Source organism: Aythya fuligula, chromosome 19, assembly GCF_009819795.1.
Source record: "Aythya fuligula isolate bAytFul2 chromosome 19, bAytFul2.pri, whole genome shotgun sequence".
Classification (NCBI taxonomy): Eukaryota; Metazoa; Chordata; class Aves; order Anseriformes; family Anatidae; genus Aythya; species Aythya fuligula.
Window position 1 is genome coordinate 10,243,318 of NC_045577.1, and position 22,613 is coordinate 10,265,930.

A 22,613-nucleotide genomic window follows, 5' to 3' on the forward strand; every position below is an offset into this window, starting at 1 on the left:
TTTAAGCAGATTCTCTGATGAGCTCCCCATATGGAAGCATTCCTGTGTGAATTCCCTCAGCTCTTACACATGAACACACCTGTAAACAATTCACTTGTTTTTGTCTGCTGGATCTTCAGGCCAGGTTTTTTTTTACTGTGCATCTTGACTCATGCAGTCTCTCTGCTCTTGATGTTCAAATCATAAAACACGCAAGTAATTTTGAAACATTCTTCAAATTCCATTTTCCTTTGCGCTGTTTTTTTCTCCACATTTAACCTACCAAATCTTATTCTTCCCATCTTCTGCACTTGGACACCAGTTTATAAAGGATTTCCTCTTGCTCTAAGAGCATCCCACACTCTGCTGTTTAATCACACCAGCCCCCACTTGTCCTCTCTCAAGCCTGTTTTGATAGGTGGTAAACATTTGTTCCCAGCCCCAAGGCAATGTCTTACACCACTTGCATGCCACCTGTGAGTAGTTAATTCTTTGTGCTGCCCTTTTTCCTTCACCAGTTTCATTTAAAAATAGGTCATCACCACGGAGAAAACTTGAAAGTATAACCCCATGGGTGTATTAAAGGCTCAAATATCAGCAGGTGAATGCTGTGCCTGCAATATGTTATTTCAGACTCTGTTCTTTAAGCCAGCGTCATTTCTATCAGTCTGAATTGTGACTTTTGAGTGTTTGGGATAGATAGGCAGTACCACCCTACATAGATATGAAGAATACCTGGTGGAGGGAAAGTATCAACATTTCTTGGGTGTGCTTACATGTGTGTACACCATTATGTTGCTGTTATCGGCAACTCTGCAGGCTCCTGACATGAGCTGGATTTCCACTTTACAATTGTGACAAAAAAAATCTTTCTTTGGACTCTCTCAAAGGGCCCCAGAGCCCATTAGTCCTCCTGGAGCTGGCTGCCACCAGAGACACTCACCCTTCCCTGGGACTTGAGGGAGACCAGGGCACCCCACCAGCAGACCTGCCAGCCATGGATGAGCTGCACGAGATGCCACGGGCATTCACAAGGGCCTGACAGCTCTGGGGCAACACAACTGGTGTCAAAGGACCACGTGCACCTGGACCACAGCCTTCTGTCTCCTGAAGACCACACCGATCATCAGATCCTCAAACAACTTGCCAGGCATCACAGCTTGCAGATGTCAAAATCCCTGTAAGCCACTTCCATGCTCTGACACAAGGAGGGTTTGGAGTCCGTGGTTGCACTCAGGTTAGTACCTGTTACCTCATCCAGCCTTCCAGGGTGCTCAGGCAGTACTTTCTCACCCAAGCGACTTGTTACCCGGTTGATGGTCTGACAGACCTAACCTGGTGACCACTCCCTCCCCCATTCACCAGGATCAAGATTGCCCCAAGCACCCACCCACCACCCAATTTTTGCGCTCTTTAGCACAAGTCTCACCCTTCCTTCATCTGCTGCTCAAGAGAAATTTACACTTTGCCTCATCAAGACTTCATCCACAGTCTCTGCCTTCTGTTTCTCCACACAGTAACATTATGACTAACCATGGCCATTTTCCCAGCTGCAGAAGTGTTTAAATGCTCCAAGACCGCACTTCATTTTGCTAATCATAATTACTGCCAGTACAATGAAAAACTGGCATGTCAAATACCAGCTCGTTAGAAAGGCAAGAGTCAACGCCCTTTTCATAGGATTACCCTGAATAAAAACAACCTATTCCTTTTGTCCCTTTTTATATTTAAAAACTGTACAGTTAATTTAACTAATTGAATGTTTCCTTAAAAAAAAAAAATCATCTGCTATAGAAAAGTTTGATTAGGTCCTGCTCCACTTCTTCATACTTTGGGGCATTTTAGGCTGCCTAAACAGAAAAGTTACGGTATAACCAGGAATCAAGAGTTGCAACCTTACAACGTATCTACCAAGTGAACTGCCAGCAAGGAACTTCAGAGGTTATTTACTAAGATGCTTAAAGGCAAAGTACAAAAACCCACCCAAATACTAATAATTAAGAGCTTCCTGTGCAGATATTAGAAACATAATAATGCAAGTCCACAGCAGTCTGGTTGTCTAACAAATGGCATACAAGCAAGACCAGCATTGCAACACGAAGTGGCAAAGTGAATCTCGATTGGAAAACAAATTTATCAGCTTTCACAAAAAAAAAAAATTGAACACTTATTTCAATAAGCATTCAGAGAAATGCTCTGCATTAAGAACTCAGCAGCTCACATTCTTCTAACTGCAAAGCAAGACTAACACCTGGCACTAACTTATCCACTTAGTTCTTCAGGAAAATCACTTGACACTCCTTAAAGAAAAATGAGAAAAAAAAGGATCAGTTTATACACAACAAAACATCTGGAAAGAAAACAGGCATGTACTCTGCAACTCAAATCCTCCTCCCATATTATTTTACTTATTACTTCATAAAAAAATCGAAGTGATTCTTGGTTTGATGGTATCTCTTTAAAAACAAATAAATAACTCAGATTACCAAATATTAGATCATTTAAGCATATCTGCACATCACTATTTGCTATGCTTACAGGGAAGCCACAAAGGCAACCACATCCACACACAGCTGATAACCTGAGCTCCCCTACAGCTACTTTATATACAAAGGTTTTGTAACAAGAAAGCCAATTCAGCTTTCTAAAAATTCCAGCCGCTTACAGCACGATCTGCAGCACCCTTCCCCGACGGGAGCGGCACACTACAGCTGGCCTGCACGCAGGATCCCAGATGGTCCCTACACCGTGTTCCAGTTTCTGGTGCGCTGGTTCCTACCGAGTAGGTATCTGCAACACCCAAGTGTGACTGTGCTCTGAAAGCAACTGGAAGGGAACAGGAGAAAACTAGAGAGTAGACAGTGATTCATTCCAACCTTTACTTTGTTTGCCTTTTTTTTTTTTTTTTTTTTTTTTAAATATAGCTTCCATGCAGAGTTCTCCAGAGCAAGTGCTGATGTTGGAGCCTGCCTCCTGGCCTTGGCACAGCCACAGATACTTCTAGCCACATGGGAGGAAAAGCTTTTGCTACATGACTTTTTTTTAAAACTTTTAGGCCAACAATGTGTTCTCATCTGCACATTACAGTTAATGAGTCCTATCAAGAATTTCTAACAAAAACTGTACATGAGTTTACAAACGTATTAACATATAAATAATGAGAAGCTTCCTGCCTGGAGCCTCCACAGTAGTCTTTTTGCTTGAGAATATAATACTGGAAGGGTAGACCCAATCCCTTTCCACAGCACCAGTCAGAGCCGGCTTAGTCCAGTCAGCTGTTCTGCTCAAGCATCACAGGGATTTTCTTCTTCAGTGCCTCTGGCTTCAATAAGCAGTCTGTCATTACTGTGCAAAAGCAAGAGTCCAATGCCTTTGAGAAGGAATCCTGCTGCTAAGAGGCCTGTGCCACCCGGTCATCGCTCTGGTCCGAGCTCTTGCTGGAAGGTCCGCTTCTTCTCCCGACAGTGTTTCTTGTGAGCAGGCCAGTCCTTCTGCTGGCATTGTGACCCACAGTACCTTGCTACCTGGCATCGGCCACAAATGTTGAATTCACGTAACTAGGAAAAACAACACAGTGTTAGTGAGCCTAATAGAGCACTTAACAAATGCTGAGCAGGCCAAAGTCGTTATCACAAAAGCAAAGCCCTTCTTATTCATAGATAGGGACGTGTCTGACAGAGGTACGGCTCTTGGACATCTCATTCTCTACCAGCCTTGATCAAGACCTTATGATGCTTCATCTCATCTACCTACAGGACAGTAGCAGAACTAGCTGTCTTCTCAGTTCTCCACTGAATAAACACCATGCAACTTCATCCTCTTCTTAGGAAGGGCCAACCATGGGTGGTAGTTTTTTCCTTTCTCTCTCCTTTTTTTTTTTATTCTACTACTGCCCAAAGCCTTACAACGCTTTCTCCTCATAGGAGAAAGGAGCCTCATACAGCTCCTTCAAGTTCCAGATCACTAGAGACCTGGAATGCTTCCACCTGTCTTTTCATACACATTGCAGCAATTACACTCCTCCCAGTAAACCGCTAGGTCATTTCTTGCTCCAGTTCCAAACAACGTTCTCTCAAACTGACAATTAAAGCCTCATGTTTCCCTCACGAAGCCTTGATAAAGTACTTCTTTATTGCATATTCATAAAGGACTATATTAAAGAACTAAGAACCTTAATCATACCAGAAAAGATTAATGCCAAAGAAAACCTGACCTGAAGAGAATTATTGCCTTTAATAACTCAATGGACTACACAAAGCTTTATATTTTAAGGATCAAACCCCTGGATGCATGAGGTAGCCTGAGCCACTACATGCTTACTTCCAACATTTTTGCACACACCTGCTTTTCAATCATTGTGCACGGGGGGTAGTGACATTCATAGTATGTGCATGAGTTCTCTTCCTCCTCCACAACATCCCCATTAGCGTTGTAATATCGTGTTACATTCAGTACAGGAAATTGCTCTTCTATAGGATCTGTAGGAAGCTGTTGGATTGCCAGCCAATACAGACTTTGTTCCCTTAAAAAAAAAAAAAAATGCCCACATTCAGTCCATACATTCATAATAAGCATATGGGGAAAATAATTCCAATTTCATTAACAGAGTAGGTAAGGTTAACACAAATCCTTTGAGGGTTACTCTAACCTAACAAAAATATTTGAAAGTATCTCATGAAACATACACCACGAAATTTATATTAAGCAACATTGTTTCTGGGTAAATGGCTCTAAGTCTGCTCCCTGCTCTTGGACATCCAGAACCACATGCAGATAGCACCACTGCTATTCAGTACCATCCACTACATATTATCGAAAGCATTGTAACAAGCTCTTGTGGGTGCTGCAGGTGTTTCAAGAGAAGCTTCTAGTACAGTACATAAGTTTCTAGTATGGTATGGGCCTCTCACCAAAAAAAGAACATAGCTGGGCTGTATCACCACAGGTGAAACAAATCCATCCTAACATTAGTTAGGCACACTGTGAGTAACATCAGTGCAACGCAACATGTAGGAAGTTCCCACAATCTACAGCGAAGTTTGACAGAAGCTGTTCCAAGGAACTCGTTTTAGTTTCAACCTAACTAAACTATTCCAAGTATAAGCATTTTGCAGCTGCTGGTTTTTACAGGCTGCGTTAGAATGTCAGTGCCTGAGGATGAGACATACAAGCCAGTAAAAACTGCAGACTGAATCCAGCATGCCCAAATGCCACCACTCAAGCAGAAGGGAATGCAGGTTTACTATTTTACTGCAGTGACATCTGGCAGAGCAGGACCTCCACAGAACACCATGGGATTAGATCATCCCTTCATAGCTAGCGTGGTCAGCGTTAACTCTGGTCCCCAGTGAGAATGCTGAGACAGTGATGCATAAGCAGCCCAAGGTCAAACAAAGAGGCTCTGCCAAGATGAACACCGCTAAATGAAAGAGGCAAAATAATTTATTAATTTTTTTTGATGGTATCCCTCTGCCAAATATTGACATACCTTTGTTTACTAGAGATATCTTCAGCTTTGGGTTTCCACCCCCAAGGAACTAGGCGCAGATTGTCTAGGCGGTTGTCCACGGTCACTGAATTCAGATGTACCACCTGAAATCCTGGAGCAATGCCTCCCCGGTGTCTCTCCCTGGATGAAACAAAACCAGCTTGAAGCTCAGTGATGAAAAAGACTCCACAACCAAAAGTGAAGAATGGCACCAATTCCAGAAGGCAGCTGCCTTCTAGTCTGCTGCCTGGTGTCACTGAAATAGGAACAGTAAAACTCAGGTTGTCAACAGACTGCAGTGGCTATTTCAAATCTATCGGCTCCCACAAGAAAGAGATTTGTTCCAGGAGATTATTTCCATTACAAATGACTTGACTCTGTCAAGACAATTGTGGTATATTTTAATTGTAAGAATATTGCAATGCAAGTTCCAGAAACTACCATCCAAGTTTATGCAACAGCACCTACGTAATTATTTCAACAGTACAGACTTGAAAGGAGCTAATATTGTTTTATTATTTTAATAGGATTTTCTATCAGACATTTACATACGAGTTTGGCACTGGTGTGAGTCAGTTTTTCATTTACTAAGGACGTCTCTTAAGCAACAGGACAGGGGTTTCACCAGTGGGTAGGCAAACGTTCGTTCTTCAGACTAATTATTTATAACACACAGAAAGCCTGCAATGAATCCACAATTGACCAGGAGACTTCTACAGAAACCTGCCCAAGCCAAAGCAGGACAGCTGCAGATTAAGTCATACCGATTTTTCCCTATTGCCTTGTAACAGATCTCATTTCCCAATCCACCTACTTTTCAGCTCTCCTCTCCCTGTTTAAGTTTCAAGTCCACTGTCAAATGCTCTTGTGCTTAGGCCAGCCTCCGTACGGCTTCTTGGGGGGATCCCCACCCCAAATACAATGTTTGGACAGAAATTGCACCCTGGTGTTTCTGCTATGCCACAACAAACTTTACAGCACAATGAGAACAGAACCAGTGGCAATCAGGAAGGGTGATGTCAAACTGACAGCACTCTCTGAAGGTTACCCAGCATTTCCTTCGAGGAGACTGCTCCAACAGCCACTGACAACTTCACCCAAGCCTAATTTTGATGCTGCTTCCAGCTCAGTGCTGAACATTCCAGTTCAAAGGGCTTATTCAATTTTTAATAGATAAGGAATTTAACCTGGGCAAATTGTATATTTTTCCTCTACAAAGCTCTAGCATTAGACAGCAGAACAGGGAAAAACCACTCTAGCTTGTAGGCAAAACTGTTTTTCCTGTATTGGCAGCCCTGCATGAGGGCAGGGTGTGCAGCCTCCTGTCAGGGAGCATTTCAGGCCTCCATGAACAGGGAGGAGCTCTCCCATTTGAAGTTAAAAGGAATAAAATCCTTTATTTGGGAAAAAAAAAGTGTGCACACTGTGGAAAGGAGTCCACTGAAAGGCCCTAGAAGAGGGAGAGCTACTTTTGAGTTGCCAAATGCTACAGGAGGATCTGGCAAAGGAGATCAGAAGCCCCAAAAGCTCATAGTGAGAAGCACAAAAGCACACCAGCTCAGATGAAGGTAACCACTGATCAGACACAGAGATGGGGAAGGAGTTAACTTTCATTAGAACGAGACTAGGACAAGGTCCCAACAAGAGACGGGATAGATAGAAATGAGGAATCTGGGAAGAAGAGACAGGCACAGAGTGAGAGCAAACTGGAAGAGGGAAGACCAAGACCAAGTTCAGAAACTTTTTTGAAATGGAGTAGATAACAAGAGTTTAAGGAAGGTCCGAGTTGGGGAATGAGAGGATTAGGAGAGATTGTCAGGGACACCAGTACACCACGTGCCTACCCCTGCTCCTCCAAAGCCTGCATCTGCACCCATGACCCTTCCCACCCCCCAAGCAAATACCAGTAAGATCCACAAGCAGAGCCCGTCTTCCTCTTTGTCTACATCTACACTGCTGTCAGTTCTTCTACTACCTCGAGTGGCAAAAGTCTCAAAGGGAAAGCAGAAATTGGCCTTGCTGATGACCAGGAGAAGTGTTAGCCCAATAGCACTTGACTGAGATGCCAGAATTAGCACCAGCAAACTCAGGACAGTCCCTGTTCTCTGCGCATAACTGAGCAACCTCTGGATGCACAAGCATGTGTCATTCCACTCCCTCGAACTGTGCTTCACGAGCACACAGCATGGGCTACCTCAGAAAGTAACCAGAAAAGTGCAGCGAAGGACAGGCCCATGGAAGAGCCCTGCCTTCTCCCTTGCGGATGGGAACAGAGAAGACAGGATCAGCAGGCAGCCACCTCTGCCAGGGCCACAGCTTCTGCCTCCCCCGCACACCCAAGTGCCTATGGGATATCAGAAAAGCCACTTAAAGCAAAACTTTTCAGAGAATTAACTGTACACTGCAGTTCTTCTTTCCCCATTAACTGGTGAGCTGAGGCCTGTAACAGAAGTGCCAAGCACAGGCAACAGCAACTCGAGTCAACGGGAGCCCTAACTGTGGAGGTTTCAGGCACTATGACTGTAAGTACACTAAAAAAGTCTCTATATATATGGGCTTGGATTTTTTTGGACACGCAGCCAGCGATACGTCTGACTAATCTCCTAACACTTCATTCCCCAGGGAACATTACTACACCCAGCCAAAAGATGGCAAGCTAGGATCGCTAACCAGGGAGCAGGGCGAGAAGGCAACAGACTAACTCTGTGGGTACCCAGCCAGAGACATTCAAATCCTGCTTCAGAGGAGCTGAAAGCGCACCCTGAAAATGAAACAAGCACAAGAGAGGCTGCAGAAAGTTCTTCCTGAAAGAATATTTGTAGCAAGTATGGGTGTATTTCAGAGAGTGGCTCCCACTTCATACTGCAGGTCACTGCAGAGGTTGGCAGGAGAGCATTGAGGAAAGAGTGGGTAAAAGTCCACTCTCACCACTGCAGCTTTGGTAGCCGCAAGCTTCCAAATGCGGAGGTCTTACTACATGAACAATATCAGCTGCTAAACTAAACTGAATAAAGAAAACAGCTTTACTTGCAAAAGTATCCAACACATGCACACTCATTGTATCTTAAGCCAAAGGACAGAATCAGGTTTTCAGAGCAAGCACATTTTTTTGAGGGGGGGCAGGGAGGCAGTGAACACAGGAAACACAGGAAGGATTGGTGGGGGGGACAAGACACTTAAGTTACACATTTAAACTCCTCTACCTGCAGAAATTCAAGTTCTTTGTTTTTACTTTACCCAGAAAGCCAGGCTGGCACCAGCAGAGAGCTCCACTACTGCCCATCTCTCCTGCCTTTTGGAGGCCTCCGAAACCTTGATCACTGCTCCAGCTCACAAAGGGAAGGACCTTCTGCTAAAACACTTCAGGTTTGTTTTCAGAACAGCCCCCAGCACAGGTAAGTAAAACCAAACAGTGCATGTGTTCTCCTTAAGAGGGCTGGTAACTACACACAGCACCTGTAGCCAAAAGGCTTTCTAAGGGTACAAGGAACACTAAGCTGCCTTGTGTCAGCTTGTAATTAAAGATCACAGCAAAATGTACATCCTCAAAGGGATCAAACGGACTTTACAGGAACAGTTGAAATACTTGGTATTTCTCAGTGAATGAGTCTGACTTTGCAGCTTCAGACCTGCAGATCTGCTTGCATGACAGTTACACCCTGCCTCTGTGACTTACTAAAAATCCCTACTGCACAAAATCTGTGTTTTTTTTTTAAACACAAGTATATGCTGAAGCGTGCACATCATTTTAATTACCTAACCGAATATGTTAGGATTATTTCCTAATGTAAGTAAAACTAACCAGAAGAGGCAATGAGTAGGCTGTGTAATAAGCGAACTGCTGGACTGTCATCATCTACACAGCCTGCAACAGCCAGCTGGAATAATTTCCAGGTACTGTTAGTGCTACTTGCAGACTGCAATTATTACTGTATGAGGTTCACAGTTAGCAGAAGCTGGCTGTCTGATTTATCATGCATACTGTAGCCAACTTCCTAGTAATTTTCACCAAAGTTATGTGTACAACAAGATTAAACATTAACAGATACGGGTTAAAATCCTTATTTAATGAGCAGATTAAAAATAATAATAATAGTCCCCGACATTCTTCCCGACTTCCTCCCTCTTGTACAAGGACTAAGTCCGGGAAGAAGAAATAACCTGGAACAATGAAGAAAGCGCAGCAAGATCTTGGGCACTGTGACTTCTAGTTGTAGTTTACAGAACTTAATAGAAAAAATGCTTAATTTCTCATAAAAGACTTTTTAAGACAAATAACAGTTCTCTTCAGCATATCCCATCTTTCCTACAAACCCACGAAAAACACACTTAGGAAGTGCAACGTAACAGCTCATGGGATGAGCTGATCATTCTCTCACAACCGTGACAGTTGGCCTCCAAATGTCAACCGCAGCTATGACGGATTTCAAGCAATGATTCCTGGAACATGGGAAACAAGACACAGCAGCTACCAGGAAATAGAAAAACTAACAAAAATCCCTAAAGTTTTAGTTTATCGGAGGTTCTCTCTCTCCAGTGGCCTGTCACTTCTCAAACTTACCTGCTTACCACAGGACAAAAGAAGCTCAGAAGATAGGTCTTGGTCTGTTAACTTAAATGAAGCCAGTCTCCTGCCCGCCTCCAAGTGAAGCATTTCTCAGGTCTAAACAAGGGTCTCTCTGAAAAATACTCACCTGTAATGGTTTTCCCTGGGAATACTGTTTTCACAGAGCCTCAACAACACTATATCAAGATCTAACGGCACCCACTGCACTTGGCTCTAACAGAGAGCAGCTACAAGCCTCCTGAGCAGACCTGAAATACCACAGAGAGACCCCACACACACGACGTGGGCAGCAAGCTGCACCCCTGGTCGACTCTCCTCATGATACCCACCAAAGCAGCTCATGCAGCAGGCGGCCGGATCCCCTTCCACGGTTTTTGTCAAACGCATAAGCAAATATTTTAGCACCATTTCCATCAGCATCTACCTCCATGCGAGCCTAGAGAAAAGGAAAAGGCTGTGAGAACATCCAACACCGAGCAGAGGAGCACGGGCTCTTTGGGGACAGGGATAAGGGAAGGACCCAACATTTCACACTCATCTGCTACTTGACCACCATGGAATCCCAGCTGTTTGGGACCTCCGACAGGAACAAACCTCTGCTACTGTGGTTTGTGAAGATGCAAAGGGAAGGGGAGGACGGAGGCTCTGCACAGCAGGAGTCCCGCTTGGGAACTTAGTGGTGAGCCCGTGGGGCCATCATCTGCCCTCCACACCAGCAAACCACCACGGTGCTGCCCTGCACCAACCTAATTAGAGGGTGCTGGTGCAAGAAGTGGTCCTGCCCTCGTTCCTCACACTGGTGCCAATGCTCAAACCGAGCCGTGCTAAGGACCAGACCCCGCTAGCGCACTCGTGGTGGTGCACGCTGGCTGTGAATCACCCCCGGGGAGGACCAGGGGAGCTGGGTGGGTTCTGGCAGCACTCGGGCTGCTGAGCACCGGGCAGCGAGCACGGGGTGCGCCCTGCTCCCACAGGGCCGCGGCTTTGGGGGAGTTTCCAGCCGGGAGCCCTTTCCCTTGCTAAGTCCCGGCGGAGCGGCTCACCGTTCTCCTACAGGGATCAGAAGCTCCCCGGTCCCACCGCGGCTCCCCCAGGAGTCCCCACGGCCGAGGGGAAACCTCCCGGCCCCAGGGAAGGGGCGCGGGGAGCGGGCTGGGGCCACAAAAGGCTGAGACCGGGCCCGGCCGGGGGGGCTCGGGGGGACACCGGAGGGGGGGATACGGGTGGGGGTGTCCCGGGAGCCCCCCGTGCCGGCGCTCACCTCGAAGGAGTAGCTCTCCACCAGCGGGATGTCCTGCTCGTCGATCAGCGTGTACTTGGTCTGCAACACAGCGCGCCCTCAGACAGGCGGCCGGGCCCGGCCTCCCCGCCCCTCCCGCCGCCACCACCGAGCCCGGGCCCTCCCGGTCCCTCCCGGTCCCTCCCCGGCCTCGCTCCCGGTGCCCGCCCCCCGCGGCCGGCCCCAGCCCCAGCCCCAGCCCCAGCCCCAGCCCCAATCCCAATCCCAGCCCCAGCCCCAGTCCCGCTCCCCGTCCCCGCGCCGCCCCCCCGCCCCCTCCCGGTGCCCTCAGGCCGCGGCCGTGCCCGCACCTTGCCGGCCACCCGGCCGAGCCGCACGATGCCCAGCTTGAAGTCGGTCATGGCCGGGCCGGGGCCGCCGCCGCCTCCCCCCAACCCCGCGCCCTCCGCCCGGAGCGGGCCCCGCCGCGCCGCTGCCACGCGCCGCCGCCTCGCGCACACCCGGGGGGGGCGGGGCGCGCGCGACCCCGCCCACCGCCGCCGCGCGGCCAATAGGAGGCCGCGCCGCCGCCGCGTCGCTCTCGCGACGCCGTCGCCCCGGCCAATCGGCGGGCGGCGCGGCGCGGGATCGCGTGGGGAGGGGGAGGGAGGCGCGGGGAGCGCGCGGGAGAGGGAGAGGGGAGGGGGCGGGGGAAAGGGGACGCGGGCGCTGACGTCACGTTCGCGGGAAGCTTTGTGCCGCCAACGGTGGCGAGAGCGCCAGGCGGGGGGGGCCTTAAAGGGGCCGCGCGCTCCCGCCGGGGGGCCGGCGGCTGCTCCCCGCCGCTGACAGGCGGCGCCGGGCCCCTGGGGGCCGTTCCCTTACGTTAATAAAAAAATAACCCCGAAACACGCCCAAAATAAACCCAAACCGCCGTCAGTCCGCGCTGCAGCGCGCTCACCGCCCGCGGGGCAGCTCCCAGGGGCAGCTCCCCTCGGTCGGGGGCTCCCGGGGCCGCCTCCGCTCCCCGCGGGGCTCCTCGGCCGCCCCCGGCCGCCCCCGGCCGCCCCCACCGCCACCCGCGGCCGGCAGCACGGGGCAGGGCCCAGAGCGGGTCCTGAGCTCACGGACCGGGGGAAGCCGCTGCGGGGCGCGTGCCCCAAAGATTCTGGGTCAAAATACAAAAAAACGCGAAAATCCACGCGGGGACGGGGACGGGGACGGGGACACGGGGACACGGGGCCGGGCCGGGCCGTCTGCCACGCGGTCGCCGTAGGGCCGGGCAGGGCCGCACAGCCGCGCCCTGAGCACAGGAGCTGCAGGTGGGGACCCCGCCATCCCGAGGAGACAAATGTTACATCTAAAGGCAAATCTGGGGGAAAAAAACCACGAATCCTTCATTCCTGTGGTGGAGCGGCCCCACAGATGCCTTAAGAGCGTAAGGATGGACCCAAGAGATCAGACAAACAGAGCTGTGTGGGGCAGTCCGGCATTAGACCCACAAGGTGCTGGGAGTACCTCAACCACCTTCATGGTGACAGCGAACCAGATGCACGAACCTTCAAAGTACAACGCACAAAAGTCTGTGTGGTTAATGAGAGAGCCAAGCAAGGCCTTGGGTTTGAAACCAAATGCATGGTGAAAATAACATTTTGCTTTTTAAAGAATCTGTAAGGGAGAAAAGTTAGTAACATCCATGATGAAGTACCCTGTTAGCTAGAAAGGGAAAGAACACACAGGTTGGTTTATCAGGGGGGTGACTTCACTATTGATGATTGTGAGTTTTGGTGATTGTGACCATGCTTCCGATGGCCACATGGGTTCTTATTCACCAGAAGGGGAGAAGAGATCGTGCCGGGAGATCAGAGTGGTGCTGCTGATGACAATTTCTCTGAGGTTTGCCAGGGGGTGGGTAATGAGATGAGGGCCCCTCACAGAACACGGCTGTGAGGTCGCCCACAGGCAAAGGGCTCCCCACGGGCAGCCCTGCGATGGAGAGCCACCAGCAAATGATCAGATACTTGGCCAGCTACTGCAGGGGTGAGTGGCAGCCGACGTTTCATGCCCAGCTCTGTGAGCAATTTTGGGTGCATGAGAGGGGATCACAGCGGTTTGGGTTCATGACTTCAGCCTGGGGGTTGCTATGTGTCTTCCTCTCCCCCCCAAAAAAACACGGTGTTGGTAGGACTAGCTCCATTTTGGACGTTTGCTGTCAGTAGTGCTTGCATTTATCTTCTGTGTGGATGCCAGCCTGCCCGAGTCCTCAGTGAAGCACTGAGTGCTGCTGTGCTCAGAGGTGAGCTGTGGGCTCGAGCTGCCCAAGCCCCATTTCCATCCAGGGTTCTGTCTGCAGCTCTTTGAAAAGCAGGCTCCTCCTTTCCTTCGTGCTGGAAAAAGCTCCCTTTCTTTATGAGGCTTTTTTTGCCCCTTTTGACACGTATACTTCCCACACCACCCCATTGGCAGTTCCTTGCCCCTGGGGACATCGCAGAAGCACACGGTGTCCCCAAGGCCCCAGGAGGTGTGGCAGGAGGCAATGGATATAGACTACTCCTTGGTTTAGAAAAGGAAGAGCCACCAGGACACCGCTGTGCTGCTTGGATGGGACCTGCACACCCTGAGCACAGCACATGGCTCCTGTCCTCCCCACAGGTGATCCTGGATGCGGCCCTCCTCTGCCCCCATGCCCACAGTAACGAGTTCTCACCTTCACCGTGCACACCAGTACAGCACATGCCATGGGCAGAAGCTGCCCCACAGGGCTTCAGCACCCCACACTGAGCCATAATGAAATTCAGATTTTCCGTCCTAACATTTTACGAAGCAGGAAGATGTGAATTCCAAAATTTGGCTCTTCTGGACCCATTTTGTCTCAGGGAAATAATACTCAATTCTCCTTAAAGTGCTCAAAGCTCTTGTGCCACCATAGTGAAGGTCTCCTGGGAAGGGCTCAGGGCTTCTCAACATCCCTCTCCCTCTTTTCTTGTGAAGGTGCAGATCGCTCCAGTGGGAAGAGACCCTGGCGTCAGAGCACAGATCCGGTTATTGGGAAAATGGATTTAAAATATGGAGCTAATGTAGGTTGTTACTATCTTTAACAAACCCTTTGCCTCCTTTCTAAGAAGCCTGGGTTGGGAAAAAATGAATTATTGGCAGGGTAGTGCCCTGCTTCCAAGTGCTGCGTGGCTTCTACCAGAGCACGTGCCCTAAGGTAGCATGGGAAAGGTTACACATCCTGCCCCCAAGAGAATTTCCCTTCAGCAAAAAAGTCCTTTTTCTAATCATTACCAGGACTGTCAAGTGGGGGAAAGCCAGTAGTGTGTGAGAGTTGGGACACTGGACAGGCCAGGGCACTCCTGAAGCTCTCAGGCTTCACACCAGTGGCAGCTCCACTAACACCAGGATCAGCAAATATTTCAAACCTGTTTAAACTGAAATTGCTCCTGAAAGGGGTGCTGCAGTCCTCTGCCAGGCTGTCCTCCTCTCCAGCAACGTGTTTGTGCAGCTTTGTCATGGAATTGCTACAAGCTGCAGCTGGAAAGGACCCAGCTGTCTGCTGAACGTGCAGCCAGCGCTGCAGCCAGCCTGCCCAGCACCGTGCCCAGCTGAGCTCCCCACATCACCAAGGATGGAGACCCCACCACATCCCCGCTGCAGTCTGGGGCCACTCAGAGATCTTTTTCCTCATACCTAACTGGGATTTTTTGGAAGCTGTATCCCTAGAGAGGCGGGAAGCATGCTGGGTTACAGACTGTAAGGAAACACACCTCATTGCAGAGAGCACCAAGGCTCCTTGCTTGGAATCTCCAAGCCAAGAAATTAGATAGTGAGCATCTGGGTTTTCAGCCTTGTTTCTGCTTTACTCCCTGGTTGCCTCAGAAAAAGGCCCCACAAACAGCTGGAGAAGGAGCAAAAGAAAGAGCAAAGGCAGAAGCTCTCCTGCTTTCTGCTTCTGTCAGCTAAAGAGGCTGCAAAAAATCCTGTACGCAGACAGCCATGGGTTGGGATGTACAGTCTAAGTTGATACCTGCCAGGAGTGTTTGACTTGACAGAAGTTATTTATTTATTTATTTTTGTCGTGTCTTTCCCCATTTCACTACAGCGTGTCTGCAATATCTGCAGCCCCCAGCTCTCTGGAGCGATGTACCCACGTTTCATCAGGGAACAGCGGACAAAGCTGGATCTTCTCAGGAACCGTAAATACATCGGTCAGCCCAGATTCCTCACTTGCACATCCTCCCTCCAGCAACCACCTCCCCTCAGCTAAACTGCCAGCCCAGCCTTTCTCCAAAGGTCCTGCCACCTCCCTTGTTGCTGCTATCCACCCCACTTCTGCCCACAAGCATAATGTAAAATTACAGAGCTGTTGCTCCATTTAACGTTTCAGGCAGCAGAACTATGGTGGAAAATGGACATGATTAGCAGTTTCTTTTGGCTGGCCTCGATGCTGACCTGGCGTTCTGGACCTTGCAAGGACAGGCAGGCAGACTCCTCCTTTCCCAGGGTCCACTTGTGAAGCTTTACCTGCTTTGCTACCTGGTGCTCTAGCACAGAGGCAGAGCAGATAAGAAGTCTTGTCGAAGTAGCAGTTAATTTGTTGTTGAATGATGCACAAACATGTGTTTTCTGAAGATCCCACTGCTAGCATTATGTTATGTATATACACTATTATGTACATAAGCTAACATTTTATGCTGCACAAGCAGCATGAGATACATTCCTAGGGCATGACTGCTGCACGCCAAGAGGCAGCGTGGCCAAGAAGCTGCATTTAAACCAGAGCAAACACAAAGGTTTAGTTTCTCCAAATCAGCTCACAGTTGCTCTGCACCCAAGTAACCTTAAACTACAGCTGCTTAGGAATTGTGCAATGCTTCCTACACTGGAAGGTAACACGTTGCTTGCACAGAGTTCAGAAACAAGCATTACAACAGCAGTAGCTTAGTGCACGCAGCACAGGAGTTTCCAAGAAGTCTCAGCTAGCTGCCACCACACACCTTCTCCCATCTGATTCAGGCTGGGATTTGTTTGGAAGCTTAAACTTAAGTTTTCCTCCTTTTTTTTTTTTTTCAGAGGCTCCAGGTCTTTCAGCACCTGGTGCATGCTGTAGCTGCAGCCACTTTCCTGGTGCAGCTGATTTCTCTTTCCTGCAGCACTGCCTGTTCCCAAGGGTCCCGGACACCCCAAGAAGCCATCCCCTCCCACAGTTACAATAGCTTCATACAGCTCTGCTTGCCATAGCAGAGCTCCAGCCAGAAAGCTTTCTTCTTGTGCTTTAAGTGCTTTATAACTCAGAGTTATTTGCAGAAGTGAAGAGCCAGTGGCAGGAAAAAAGCTGATCAAGTATCAACACTGCTTTGTGGAGGAGAACGTACCTTCCAGAACACTTTCCTGCGAACGAGGCCTGCACCGTTCCAGCTCAGCACCCTGTGAAGAATTTGATTCCTTTTCTCTCCAGAAAAATGGATCTAAATTAACAGGACTCCCCTCCCCCCCAGTTTCCCAGGATGTTGTTAGGGCTGAAGTGAAGTGCAGTCATAACACCATTGTTAGCAGGGCTTTTAGCAATACCTCAGAGTCAGCTAAAGCATTATTACCAGGATGAATCCACTTCACTTCTAAAAGAGCTTTCTCCAGTCTGAAAGTTCATGCATCATCCCTTGTGCTGTGCCACTCCAAAGGAAAACCAGCCTTTGCTGGAAACAGAACAAGGATCTTCCCTGGGATCTTTGGAGAATTTTGGTTTCACCCACACCCTCCAGCAGTACCACAGTAACAGCACCACAGTTCTCAGGTGTGAGAGCCAAGTATCGAATTCTGCAAAGTACAATGACTTCTAGCATCAAGCCTGAAACACAGGAACCTCTCCAGAAAACCATGATTAAATTACATTATAGCTGAGCTTGGAAGAGGTTCTTAACACCTCATCAGAAGGGGTGGTTTGGATTAGCCCCCCTTGGGGGTGTTTGCAGGGCCTTCCTCCATAGTTTTACCAAAAAGTACATCTCATTTTGAATATGCAAGGCTAAACCTTTAACTTTCCTTGTGTTTTATAGCATACCTCTCCCCTATCCCCGGTTTTCAGCCAGGTTTCAGGTTGTTCCTTGGCAGGCAGTAAACTGGATTTACAGAACACTCATACAAAGGGAAATACCAACGCACACTGCTTATTTTTCTTTCAGAGACACCAGGACCTGGAGCGTATGATGTAGACAGGGGCTATCGAGCTTGCTTACCCAGCTCCCCCAGCGTCACCATTCAAGGAGTCAGGAGACCCAAGAGACATGAAACCGGTCCCTTCACAACTTTTTGAAATGGAGATGACCACAGGATTCTACTCCTAATCAAAGGGCCTGCTCCTCTTCTTTGAAGAATGCACAAAAGTTCATGTCGATCCTAGTGTGTACTTGTCCTGGTCACCAAAAAAATCCTGCCTCTGCTTCAAGGCACAATAAAAAGCTGAGCAAAGGATCCTATCTGTCTACAAGAGAAAAACTCACAAATTCACCCAAGCCAGATGTTCCTAGTGCTGGCTAATGCCAGGCCACGTTCCACACTATCAGGCACAAATGCTGAGTGAAGAGCTATGGCCTTAACAAGGACAGGCCTGGACATACAGCCACACGTAGGGTTTTATTTCTAACAGGGACAGAGTATTTTCATCCCACAAGCACACACAGCTACTCTTAACTCAGTTATGTGGACAGGCAACCTTAGGCACAGCAGCTCCAGCTGCTGAGGCACAGCAGCTCATCGGGCTGTGCTGGCTCAGCAGAGGGGGACCTGTTACAATCCCACTCACCTGATGAAGGGCACTACCTGTAGCTGCTGGAGCTGTGCATCTGGCACTGCAAGAGCTCACACATCACAGGGGACAAGTTAACAGTGTTTGCCCTCTGCATCACATTGGAATATTTGCTCAAGGCAACTCTACTTTAAGTTCAAGGAAATTATCTCGGGGAAATGAGCATCCCACAGCTTCCAGTTTGTGTAAGAACCATCACCTTGGTACCTCTGCACAGGGCAGGCAGACCCTGGCCAAGACCTACTACACACAGCATGAGACAAGAACAAATTAAGCCAGTCACACTGTTTACAGACAGCTTGGTGTTTTATTAAGCATTTAAGGTGTTACAAAAAACCTTAAGGAACCTTCATTCGGCAACTTTTCTGCACTCTTAGCTCTGTTGAGAAAAGCAAATACAGCTCATTAGCGAAGAGCCCTTTAGTAAGTAAATTAATACAGCAGTTTCAGCTAGAGATGGATACTTACAGCTGGGCACTCAATCACCCCGTTATTGATGTCATCGATGATATCATGTGGGTGCCTGCCATCAATGCTACAGCCCACAGACTGGGCAGTTCCAAGAATCTCCTTAATTGTCCCTGTAGTTAGAAGAAAGCTCATCAGTGCTTTAACACAGGAAAAAAAAAGCCAGTAGAGAACTCTATTCTAACACCCTCAGCTGTCTCACACTCCATTCCCTTAGAGGTCTGCAGCTACAGGGTTCAGAATGGGACAGCAGGCAGTTGAAGCCAGTTCTGGTGTACTCATTTCCAGAAGCATCCAGAAAAGCCCTTTATGTCTGTTACAAGCAAGCTTGGCACCCAGACGGTTGCTGCCTACTACTCAGCCTCACACAGTGATGAAAGCAGGTACTGTAGCCAGGTCAGGAATGCTGAGGTGAGTCCTGACACACACCCGTACCCTGCACTGCCTCCATCAGGAGGTAAGAGGCTGGCTGTGAGGTTGCTTGTGTACTAGAGCTGACAGTTCAGTGTCAGAGCAAACAATGTGTAGAAGGAGCTTCACCACCAGAGCCATGGGGCCACCCCAGGAATCAAACCAGAGACTGAGACACTCAGATCAAGCAGCAGGAGGACTCAGTACAAACCCCTAAGACCAGTACTTACCTGACAGCTCTCGAGCCAGGGATCTGTGCCTCATCTGCCGAGCAATGTTCACTATCTCATCGAAGCTGACACTGCCATTGTGCTTTACTGTGAAGCAAAGCAATGACACAGTAAGCTCACTGAAGCACAGCACACTTCCAGCTCCCCACACTCTGGTAGAGAAGCACCATTCCAGCACTCAGACACACAGAGACCAGAGGTTACGATCTACAGTGGCACCACCATAAAATCTCCTGTTCCCAGCCTTCGGCACAAAGTTACCCACAAGAATAACTCTGTTTCCTAGGTTGGCATTTACTGTCAGCTCACCTCTGGACTGTACTATCACTGCATTACAAGGCAGGTACAGTGGCGGGTGGCTATTCTAGTTGTCTTGAAGGTATACAAACTTGACTGTACATGACAAGCATATCCTGCTGCCCAATATAGCCCCCTGGCACTGGTCTGCCAGTTTATGCCAAACAATCTAGAGGCAGGTATATGCTCCCTCTTAGCACCAAATGACATTCGGAACTAAAACGAGAAGAAAACTTACTGTTTTTCTGCTTCTTCCTGTCACGGGGAGGCTCCTTCAGAGCTTTGATAATCAAGGCAGAGGCAGAAGGAACAACTTCTATCTGAATGAAAAGAGATTAATTCTTTTTTCCCCTCATCTCGGCAGGTAAATAATGCAGATACTTGACCTAGCAGTCAGTGTCTGGGGAGCTGGCTGCCTAGAACACTGCATTTCAGTCAGCTCAGTGGTTAGCACGCAGCCAGGTGTACTGGGCAGCACGTGGCCTCCTCCCGTGAAGCAGAGGCTTGTTCCCAGCCTTTCGGCACAGGCCTCTCCACAACCAGAAGAGAACTGCTTCCTGGGCTGGGGCTTCCTCTCAGCTCACCACTGGAATATACCAGCCACTGAATTCAAGACAGGTATAGTGGCGGGTGGCTGCAGGATGAGTTCGGGATTATTATTTTTTTTTAATATTATTTCTGTGCTGCTTGACGCATTTTTCTAGGTCAAATGCTTTATGCACATACAGAATTACTGCGTCACTCATGCCAGGAGCACTCAGAAGGATCAGACAGCTTAGTTTTTGCCAAGGTCTTCCCCGAAGACCCCCACACGGCTCGCCGTGTGGAACTCATTTTATCCACCTCGGAAGGATGAAGGGCTGAGTCGACCCTGCCGGGATTTACGCTTGTGGCTGGGGCAAGCAGAGCTCCTTCCTGCTCAGCGCTTGCACCACGAAGCCATCCCTCGTGGCATCGAGTACCTGAGCTTGCCTGTTCTGGATGGTGAGCTTCACCGTGATCCTCAGCCCCTTCCAGTCACCCGTGGCCTTGGCGATGTCATCGCCGACTTTTTTGGGGGACTGCGAAGAACGGAGACGTTAGAGACAAAAAAAAAAAAAAAAAGCCCGGACAGCGGCGGGGGGGCACCGCACCTCGCCCGGCCGCCATGCCCGCAGCTCCCCGCCCCTCACAGCCCCGTCACCTACCAGCCCGAGGGGTCCGATCTTGGGGGCCAGAGCGGAGGTGGCGCCGACCTCCCCGCCGGTGCAGCGCAGGTACACTGCGGGCACAGCAACATCTCGTCAGACCGGGACGCGCCTCCCCCCGCTCCCCCCTGCCCGCCCGCCGCCGCCCCCCGGCCCGGCACGTACCGACTTTCACCTCCGTGGGGTCGAATTTGGGCGGCATGGCGGCGGGGCGCGGATGGCGGCGGATGGAGCCTGGTCCTGACGGGGCGGAAAGACAGCGGGTGGCGTGGCGGCGGTGGATATACCCGCCGGGATCTCGCGAGAGGCCCCGACCGCTCGCGACATGGCGGCGGGGGCGGTGTCATGGCGGGGAGGGGGCTGTCATGGCGGGGGGGCGGGGCGCGGCATGGCGGAGGGGAGCGGTGAGCGGGGCCGGGCCCGGGGCTGTGGGGAGGGGTGGGGATGTCGGGCCCCCGGGTGAGGGAGCCTCGGGGGGTCTCAGGGCGGGTGCTTGAGGGGCTGCTGCTGCTGCTGCTGCTGCTGCTGCTGTCGCTGTCTTCCGCGGCTTGGGGCCGGCGCTGAGGAGCGAGGAGGAGGAGGATGAAGGGTGCGGGACGAAGGAGGCAGCGCAGCGGGGCCTGGCACTGGGGCGGGCGGCCCCACACAGCCCCGGCGGCTCTGCCCCCCAGGATGCCGCCTCCCTGCCTGCCCCCACCGCCGCCTCTGTAGGGCCCGGAGCGCTTTAAAAGTCGGGGTTTGGAGTGAAGCTTTTTGTAGGGCCGTGCTGCGATGTGATTATTATTATTATTATTATTATTTTTTAATTAAAGCTTTGTTGTCGTTTTGCTCTCGATGTCCAAGCAGCTGCGGGCTGTACAACGCACGGGGGGCATTGCCCAGCCCGGTGTCCCCGCCCGTCCCCAGGCACCTGAGGGCTGCAGCTCGTGGGTGCTCGCACACGGCAGGGTGGGTGCCGGCCAGGCACCCGTGGGTAGTTCTTTCCGTGACTAAAATAAATAAAACTGCAGTGCATAAACTGTGGCCACATGCCAGCTTCTCTTCATTGACTGACGAGTGCTTGTCTCACCGCTCTGCAGAGCCAATGTCACAGGGAGAAACAGCTTTGCTGCCTGCAGATCTGATGTGTCTTTCATTGAAGCAAGTTTTGACATTTAATCTATCTAATAAGTCTCGGATCCTTCATCTTCTGCCCCAAAGCGGTTCTTTCCCTGTTCAACTGTCTATCTTTCAGCCTTCATATCTTTGTTTTCTTGGGTGAAAATTAAATGATGATTTTCTACTGCCCATATGATTAATAAACGGTGTCTAGCTGTAACAGAGAAAGGTAAGAAAGGACAAGGAGACGCATAAGTCCTCAGCAAAGTGTTCTTCAGCAATCTTATTGTTACCTTGCTGCATGTACCCTTGTCCTGGTTTCTCATGTTTAAATTTCCTTCTTTTGTTTCCATCTGTGATGTTGGACCTTTGTTTATGGCTCTTGATTGCATTCCTGGATTTCCTAACTGTATCTCCTGACAATTACCTTCCTTTCTTGCCTAATCTTCTGATTTTTTCCTCTTACCCATCCCTTCTGGCTTGCCTTGACTGGTGAGTCTGTTGACTTCATGGTGAGCAGAGACAGTGGGGGCGGTGAGGGGGCCACAGTGAGCGCTCCACAGAATCATAGCATTGGAAGGGACCCACAAGGGTCATTGAGTCCAGCTCCTACTTTGGGCATTTCAGTAGTTTGAACTTATTGAAAAGGTAGCAAAGTGGGATGTCATGGAAAGAATTGTGAAACTGCTGCATTCTGATTCTAGCACACTGAATTATTTTTTTTGTCACCTGCTGCTGCATCTCTTGGCTTGTTCTGGTAGATGAGTGTGACAGCAGTACAGTGAAGCAGAGCAGATCTTTGTCTCTGTTTCTGGAATGAAATGGTGGCCAGTTCCTTGAATCCATGTAGGCTAAAGTTGTATC

At 49.7% G+C, this 22,613-nt stretch overlaps 3 protein-coding genes and 2 non-coding genes across 6 annotated transcripts in view; 1 reads left to right on the forward strand and 4 right to left on the reverse strand.

Annotated features, from left to right (window-relative positions):
- Positions 1-2,873: 2,873 nt before the first annotated feature.
- Positions 2,874-11,703, reverse strand: ZMYND19 (zinc finger MYND-type containing 19). The gene is made up of 6 exons (XM_032200536.1): positions 11,625-11,703; positions 11,296-11,355; positions 10,364-10,470; positions 5,468-5,608; positions 4,321-4,501; positions 2,874-3,536 (listed from the first exon to the last, which is right to left on the reverse strand). The coding sequence occupies exons 1-6, from the start codon at positions 11,673-11,675 to the stop codon at positions 3,393-3,395; spliced, it is 684 nt and encodes a 227-aa protein (XP_032056427.1). The 5' UTR covers positions 11,676-11,703; the 3' UTR covers positions 2,874-3,392.
- A 6,642-nt stretch (positions 11,704-18,345) lies between these two features.
- RPL12 (ribosomal protein L12) lies at positions 18,346-20,916 on the reverse strand. The gene is made up of 7 exons (XM_032200221.1): positions 20,817-20,916; positions 20,652-20,725; positions 20,427-20,525; positions 19,703-19,784; positions 19,168-19,254; positions 18,527-18,639; positions 18,346-18,437 (listed from the first exon to the last, which is right to left on the reverse strand). The coding sequence occupies exons 1-7, from the start codon at positions 20,851-20,853 to the stop codon at positions 18,432-18,434; spliced, it is 498 nt and encodes a 165-aa protein (XP_032056112.1). The 5' UTR covers positions 20,854-20,916; the 3' UTR covers positions 18,346-18,431.
- On the reverse strand, positions 19,399-19,523 carry LOC116497101. Its single transcript, XR_004254080.1, has one exon. It is a non-coding gene; the product is annotated as a small nucleolar RNA SNORA65 (small nucleolar RNA).
- On the reverse strand, positions 19,967-20,095 carry LOC116497093. The gene has a single exon (XR_004254072.1). It is a non-coding gene; the product is annotated as a small nucleolar RNA SNORA65 (small nucleolar RNA).
- Positions 20,917-21,022: 106 nt separating the features above from the next.
- The window catches only part of LRSAM1 (leucine rich repeat and sterile alpha motif containing 1), a 28,580-nt gene continuing 26,989 nt past the window's right edge, over positions 21,023-22,613 (forward strand). For both annotated transcript variants that reach the window (XM_032200325.1, XM_032200326.1), the window contains exon 1: positions 21,023-21,055. The gene's annotated coding sequence lies outside the window, so the exon portion shown is untranslated. The remainder of the gene's footprint in view (positions 21,056-22,613) is intronic.

Excerpts from the sequence above, each read along its gene's own strand:
- ZMYND19 (XM_032200536.1), bottom strand. The coding sequence starts at position 11,675 with ATGACCGACTTCAAGCTGGGCATCGTGCGGCTCGGCCGGGTGGCCGGC. Across the intron at positions 10,471-11,295 it reads TGGAGAGCTACTCCTTCGAG|GCTCGCATGGAGGTAGATGC; the intron begins GTGAGCGCCGGC and ends CCTTTTCTCTAG. Across the intron at positions 4,502-5,467 it reads GATATCTCTAGTAAACAAAG|GGAACAAAGTCTGTATTGGC; the intron begins GTATGTCAATAT and ends TTTTTTTTTAAG.
- RPL12 (XM_032200221.1), bottom strand. The coding sequence starts at position 20,853 with ATGCCGCCCAAATTCGACCCCACGGAGGTGAAAGTCG. Across the intron at positions 20,726-20,816 it reads CCCCACGGAGGTGAAAGTCG|TGTACCTGCGCTGCACCGGC; the intron begins GTACGTGCCGGG and ends CTGTGCCCGCAG. Across the intron at positions 19,785-20,426 it reads TCCAGAACAGGCAAGCTCAG|ATAGAAGTTGTTCCTTCTGC; the intron begins GTACTCGATGCC and ends CTTTTCATTCAG.